The 7,927-nt window shown below is 43.8% G+C and overlaps 1 protein-coding gene across 1 annotated transcript; it reads left to right on the top strand.

Moving 5' to 3' along the window:
* Positions 1-808: 808 nt before the first annotated feature.
* Positions 809-3,494, top strand: znf503 (zinc finger protein 503). The gene is made up of 2 exons (XM_079559521.1): positions 809-1,399; positions 1,700-3,494. Exons 1-2 carry the CDS (start codon positions 1,145-1,147, stop codon positions 3,122-3,124), a joined length of 1,680 nt encoding a protein of 559 aa, XP_079415647.1. The 5' UTR covers positions 809-1,144; the 3' UTR covers positions 3,125-3,494.
* The last annotated feature ends 4,433 nt before the right edge of the window (positions 3,495-7,927 follow it).

The raw sequence follows: 7,927 nt of genomic DNA on the forward strand, positions 1-7,927 counted from the left end.
TCGCTGAAAGAATGGTCGATCCAGCTCTCAAATCTTAACTTAGATGTATTTCTTTAAAACTTTGTCTCCTGCCGAACCTCTCTCTTCCCATTTGTTCTTCCCACAGTCACACTGGCATGTAATCAGCCACAATGGCTGACATAAATCAAGCCACGGATTGACAGCGTCTGACAAATAACTGATTGATTGCGGTGGAGCAGAATTGACACTTGACGGAGGGGTGGAGACAGAAATAGAAGGGCGGTGTATATTATACTGAAAACATGTGACATTCGCATCCCTCCATCACTACATTGGTCTATTCCTGTCAACGCTTGTCTGTTTAGGGAATTCAAGCCGAAGTGGTTAGTCTGAGGTTTGACGGGCAAAAAGTGCCACAACGTGGCCATGCGTAAAAACGCACGTATGGCGCATGAATGGTTTGCTTTCATCCAGGGGAGAATAGTTGAGTTAAACTGAAAAATAAAATAAAAATACTTACCGCTCTCGTTTTTTAATTTCAAACAACTATAGGCTACGTCTGTAATAGAGTGAATGAAAAGTGTATTACAGTTTCAGGCGTCTTCCTGGAATGCCCAATGTTTTGTGGAGGGGAAAGATAAACCAAACACAGTTATTGTCGCAGTTAACAAAAAGGCAAAACGCTAGTTCACTGTGTGGGGAATGGGACGCCCGACCTCCACTGTGAAAAACGTGTGAGCGTTCCCCGCAACCATGGTATTTGCGCATATCTCCTCCCCCGAGCTGTCAAAATAGAGGCGCTTACAAAGAGGAGAACGTCACATCCCCTTGACCCTCCAATCACCTCAGGGTCCCATTTGATTGGAAGGCGGCAAAGGCTTTAATCTCGGACTAATTCAGCTGCTTTTGAAGTGAACATTTCGAGCAGTTCAGTCTTCGGGAGTATAGAGCAAGGAGCTACAGACAGACGCACTTGCGAAGCAGCGCTCATGGTGCAGACGCAGCACGGATCTGCGGTCGACTCACACGGTCTCCCAGCTGCGCGCCTCGCTCCTTCACCACTAGGATTACTTGTTTTTACAGCATTTTGACGCTTTTTCCCCGAGAGAGAGGCTCGATCCATTTTGGCTTTCTTGATGAATCTGGCAAATGCGTCACCGTCTAATTTCCTGACTAGTGGGACATGAACACATCCCCATCGGCGTCTATTCTGAAAAATAGTGATATTTGTGTAGCCTGGGAACGCAGCAGTTCGCGGAATAGCTGCTCAGCGAGCACCAACAAGCCCTTTCTCCACTCCGCACCTCCGACTGATCCCATACGGCAAGCGAACCGGCTTCCCATCAAGGTTTTGAAAATGCTTACCGCACGTTCGGGACACATTTTGCACCCGGAGTATCTGCAGCCTTTGCCTTCCACCCCAGTCAGCCCCATCGAGGTACGGTCAATATTTTGTACTTTTTGCTTTACTCTCTCAGTGTGTAGTGGAAAATACCCCAAAAAGAAATTCAACTCGTGAATTCCTCGGGTAATAGTAGGCTATGTGTTTTAAGACTTTAGAAGTGAAATGTGCGGAAAAAATAGTTTGTCAATTAAATTATGATATATTTGTATAGATTTGGTGAGCGTTAAATAGCAAATGTAAATTGTGTATGTGTTTGTAAACTGTTTATAGGACCAGCGAGAGTTGTTGGTCCCGTACGTGCCATTTAGTGACTTTTTACATTTTCTTTTACAGTTAGATGCCAAGAAAAGTCCGCTGGCACTTCTGGCGCAGACATGCTCTCAGATCGGCAAACCGGACCCGCCGCCCTCCTCTAAATTATCCTCATCAAATGGATCTAGTGAGAAGGAATCTAAATCTGGCCCTTTGAAACTCAGCGACATCGGTGTGGATGACAAATCTAGTTTCAAACCATACTCTAAGCCTACCGATAAGAAGGACTCGTCCTCTGGCGTCTCGGGAGGAGAGAAGTCTGGTTTCCGAGTGCCGAGCGCCACCTGCCAGCCGTTTACGCCACGGACAGGCAGCCCCAACTCCAGCACTTCAGCTTCCCCCATGCCGAATGAGGGCAAGTGCGGGGACAGGGACGACAAGAAAGATTCTGATTCTAATAAAAATGGCACTACGGACAGCTCTGGCACCACGAGTCACAGTCGGATAAGCGTAAGTTGTGGTGGAATAAACGTAGAGGTGAACCAGCACCAGGAGACAACGCCTGGCACTAAAAACACGTCCTGCTCGGAGTCCCCCTCTGTTACTTCTGTTTCCTCTGCGTCTGTTCTCGGGTCAGGACTTGTGGCCCCTGTTTCTCCCTACAAACCTGGACAGACCGTTTTCCCCTTGCCCCCTGCTGGCATGACATATCCGGGGAGCCTCGCTGGGGCCTACGCGGGCTACCCTCAGCATTTCCTGCCCCACGGAGGCAGCCTGGTGAACGCGCAGCTTGCGAGCTCTCTGGGCTGCAGTAAGGCCGGCTCCAGCCCGTTGGCCGGTGCCTCCCCACCCACCATCATGTCGGCCAGTCTCTGTAGAGACCCGTACTGTCTCAGCTATCACTGTGCCAGCCACTTGGCGGGCGCAGCCGGCGCTTCGTGCACGCACGAATCTGCAGCCGCAGCTGCAGCCGCAAACGCCCTCAAGTCCAGCTATCCCCTCATGTACCCCACACACCCCATGCACGGCGTCCACTCTTCAGCGCCCTCTTTTAGCGGACACCCTCTTTATCCATACGGCTTCATGCTGCCCAATGATCCCCTCCCTCATGTGTGTAACTGGGTTTCGGCAAACGGACCGTGTGACAAGCGCTTTTCCAGCTCCGAGGAGCTACTGAGCCACCTACGGACTCACACCGCCTTCACCGGGGCCGAGAAGCTCATGTCCGGCTATCCCGGCTCCTCATCCTTGGCCAGCGCTGCAGCAGCGGCCATGGCCTGTCACATGCACATGCCTCCGTCTGGGGCGCCTGGCAGCCCCGGGACTCTGGCTCTGAGGAGCCCACACCACGCGCTAGGACTGAGCAGCCGGTATCACCCCTACTCCAAAAGTCCCCTGCCCACCGGTGCGCCTGTGCCCGTGCCCGCGGCCACTGGCCCCTACTATTCCCCATATGCACTGTACGGCCAGAGATTGACCACAGCGTCTGCGCTGGGCTACCAGTGAGAAACAAAGTTTATATCAGATGCAAATATAAAGACTTTTATATGAACTGCGCTGAACAGGACAGGATCCGTGGACTTCGTGTATTTATTTATATGTCGGCTTAAAGCAAGCGAATAGCTGCAAATGGATCATATTGAGCAATTCAAAGTGCATTATGTTGAGCTGAACTCTATGGTAACGTCAAACACACACATTAGATACTAATTCAATAGGGTCATCATTTCGATGTTCATTTGAAATTGCTATGATTGTATTTGTTCTTATTTAATGTCTCATGGAAAAAGAAAATAATTTACATGCATGTTTGTTTCTTAAAATTCAAATTGTCCACATTTTAAATTGCTGTTATTTTTCAGGTGTACACATTGGAAAGAGAATTGGTATTTTTTTGTATGTATTCTGGAAAAATAACAAACAATTCTGTTCCATACTTCAGTGTGCCTCATTTTCTCACGAGTATACATAATTCACCCTGAATTTTATTTTAAATTATTCAGCACTTACATATAAATTGGCCTTTTGAATTAATTAGTTTGTGTAAAATTATTTTCAGGTCCACATTAACCTGCAGCATTTAATTTCCCCTGGAAAATGCCAAAGAATGAAACGCTGTTTATGAAGCAGAGCTCACGTGTTTAGTGATGAATTGTTATAAACCATCCTTGGTTTGAGAGTGTAGTGCGCTTTTGCACGCACACTACAGCTGTGAAATTGACGTAAAAATAATGCGTCATAATCAGCTGGTTACAGTATTTTACAGAAGCGATGATTTGTGTTTAATTTCACAGAGCGAAAACTGCAGAGGGAGAACATCATGTCTTAATAAATTATGAAGTTAAATGTCAATTGAAAATAAAATAAAAAATAAAACGGATTTATCAAACAGTCTGGCCTTCAATAAAATAATGATTTCCGGTATTAGGCTATAATAATTTCAGTGCGTATTTTAAACAGGCCTATAGGTTTTCACACCCCGCTATAGTAGAGCTCGTTCGCACACATACAATTTTAATATCGTACACGCCTTTGATCAATTATTAGTCAACTTTAAGAGGGTGTTAGATGCAATAGTAAAATTAGGGTCTGTGTATTGAACTCATTTTTGAGTTGTAAACGTAAGAGTGTGAGGGGAAAACGCAGGCAACACACACCCACACCATGTATCGACTTCACATTTGCAAAATCCACAAATACAATAATCCAAAACGCGTTTCTTTGGTAATTGTAATACATTTTATTTTCATTTCAACAACAAACACACACTTGGCAATTTGTCATTCACCCACGGGCTTTACAAATCAGATATTGAATAGGCTTTATAATTCTCATTTACAGATGATTGGAGTCACACGGGCTTATATTAAATGATCCAATCAAACTGACCCTGAACTGGACTTTTTTTTTTTTTTTTTTTTGCGCACAACAACAGCGGATTCTTATGGCCGCTCTGTTGACCCAGCTGCGCTCGCTCGCCCGCTGCTCTTTATTTATTTGAAACATCTCCTCAGGTATATACGCCGTCCCCTTGTCCACGGCCCAGCAGTTAGTCAAATGAAACAAACTCCCCTCGTGGTGTGCGGAGGGCCCACACGCGTCCTAAACTGATGTAATGACGGTGAAAGGGAGCAATTTCCATTTTTACCCACATCATGGTGGCTGTGCGCGCGGAGGTCCCCGGTGGAAGGCAATTTATCATGTGCCCCTCCCCCTGGCCCTGTCAACGGAGGAACAGGCAGGCACATGTGCGCGTGAATTAGGCGGACTCGGGCTCTCTCTCTCTCCCTCTCTCCTTCCCCTTCTCTCCCTCCTTTATTCCTCCCCTCCCCATCTCCTCTCCCCCCCCTCGCTGTGGGGATGTGACACACTGCGCAGGAACACGGGGATTAGAGTACGCGAGAGTAGAAAGTACACATTCACTTTGTCCATCAAGGCGCAAGAGGCGTGGAGGGATTTTTTAGCGTGCCCAAAAAACGGTGTCCGCGTGCGACTGTTTTACGCACGCATACGCTCCACTTCAGTTGGGATTTGAAGGCCAAATTGCATTGAGTCACACAAAACAAAAGATGCACAAAAAAACCTGCTTGAATAGTCAAATAAAATAGCATAAGTTTTGGAATTCTTCTCCTCATTGTGCATACAAAAAAGTATAACATTGGTGTGTGAGAAATGTGTCACATTCGGGAAGTTTTCAAATGGGCACATTCTTTTTGTAATTCAATACAAAGTGGAAAAATATAACTTCGACGCAACTTTTCAATTCTGGTTTTGTGCAAAGTAACACACAGGATCATAAAAACATAATATTTCCAAGAATCAACACAGATTAAGACCAAAACAAGTAAGGCGTCTTTCCAACATCAGTTTATTATAATCCCCATTGCTTCATAAAGTGCTGCAAAGTGGCACAGTGGTTAGACAAGCATCTCTCCCCACTCCCTCCGCCATTTTCTTACATGCCGACCTATTCAAATCCAAAGGCATCCTAAGGGATGCAGTAACTTATCCACAAACTTTTCCATGGCAACCATTTTGTACCCTGTTTCCTATAGGACATCCCCGTGCCTGAGCGGGACATCTGTTGGAACAAGGGGGGGGGGGGGGGGGGGGGGGGGGGGGGGGGGGGGGGGGTGAGGGTGAGCCCATGGTACGTGACTCAACCCGGCTCGTCCCATCCACGCCGGGGCAGAATTACCAACCACTACTACCAGAGCTGTCATTAGTGGGTGTGTGGCACAATAAAGAGACGGCGCGTCATCCGCTCATGCCAGCTCTATAGTTTGGTAGCAGCTGTGTCAATAAGGGAAGTAACTTTTAACATCCTTCACTCAAAAGCGATTATTATCTTTGATGCACTGTATGTGTGGTCATCATAATTATTAACAGACCTGTCAATAAGAAATGGTTTCGTTTCCCGGATATAAATTACACCTCTCTATATTCTTTATGATAGTCCTTTTTATCCTTTATGAAAGAGGAGCAGCGGCAGTTCCTCCTCGTCACGGCATGTACCAGTGTTACTATGCCTGTACTTCAGTAGTAGTAAAAGCTAATAACAGCCCCAACCGTCAACTGCCATTATCTCAGCGTGTGATTTATGGTTATATAGGCTGCAGAGGTGTCCGCCGCTTTGTGATTGCAGTAATGAAGCCATAAAATGAACAGCATGAAACAAAGCAGCCACTCAGTGATTGTAAATAGATCAGCAGCTTGGGGGGGGAATGTACGCGCTAAATTTCCCTGTTATCTCAGTGATTAGGAAATAAACATTCGGGGCTGGTCATCTATAACGTTCTCACTGTGATAGGGAAGAGCGCAATATTACAGTCACTTCAGTGTAGTTTCTTTAACCACGATATGTGGCAGAATCACTGAGCTCTTCCATCTGAGTGAGAGTTACACTTTTTCTGCTAACAAAGCCAAAACAACAACATATTGTAAACTTTAGTAGTGTTTTTTTCTCATTGACTGGTCCTGGTTTAGTATTTTTTTAAGCCTAGTTTTGGTTTAAAAAAAAGGATATTTAACAGAACTTACTTTATTGAAATATATACTGTAACTAAGATTGGTGTGTAATTTTCAGAAATATTATTGAATATTGCAATTTTTTTCTCATATTGTGCAGCCCAGACACTATGTTTGAATGTGCAAATATTCAAAAAAGAAAATCTTATGGCATCTTCTCTAATGGGCACACGTTTATTGATAACATAGTTTTTTCTTTGAATAAAATGTAGTTTAGTTTATTTGAGCTGTTTACGTTCATGTTAGTTACAGAAGTCACAAAAAAGAATAGACTGAAGCTGAACTTATGTGTGCCTACCCCTATGTTCTATACTCTCAGTACGCGTGCAGTTCACATTTGTATTCCCATTGGGAACTCAACTAATAACAACTGCATTTACAACAATTAACATTACATTGATAAAGTTACCATAAAAATATACAATGTTCAAGTATACCATTTTCATACCCAGGTACACACAATCACCTACCTGTTTATGAGTTACATTTTCCTATTACAATAAGACTTTCAAGCACACAGTCAGTAATACAGACCTTACAATTTTGCAGCATTTGCCATGGTAAGAGCGTGTAGCATTCCACATTAAACGTATAGTGTTACAAGCCTAAAGATTACTGTACATTGTTTGGCAGCATGACCTGTATTAAGTCATGCTTCCATAAGGCATTATGTTGTGAAGGATGACATTAACACAGCATCCTGCAACTACTACAAGGCCGTAGTATAAGCAGAAATGCGGGAATATTTTCTATATTGATCAAGTATAACAAAATCAAAAGTCAGTTTGTAAGCAGTAAGTTGGTTATTTAGTAAGCTTATACACATGATGTTTGCAAATACCAATCAAAACTGACAAGACCAGTCATCTGTTTTTATTACTCACCACTTTCAAGTATTAATATTATTATTATTTTTATTATAGTAATTATTAGTTAACATTATGTTTATATATTTGTCAATCTATTATTCAATAGATTCAATAGAATCATCATTATTAACATTATTATGTAGGAATTACATTTTTCTTTTACATATTTTATCTTGTTACTAACTTGTTGTCATTACCATCTCCACAGCAACTGTGTGTACATTCACAACATATTGTTAATATGTTAACAATAATATTTGATTATGACGTGTGCCCTATCTTGTGTTGTGCATTAAAAAGCCAGGGTGTGGGTCAGTTGGAAGTGGGTCTAACCCCCTGTCCAACAAGCCCGCCCAGCTACTCTAAATAATTGCCTTGGTGGGCGATGTTTGCAACCTTTGCTGTGTGATGT

Source organism: Gobius niger, assembly GCF_951799975.1.
Source record: "Gobius niger genome assembly, chromosome: 7".
NCBI classification, from domain to species: domain Eukaryota; kingdom Metazoa; phylum Chordata; class Actinopteri; order Gobiiformes; family Gobiidae; genus Gobius; species Gobius niger.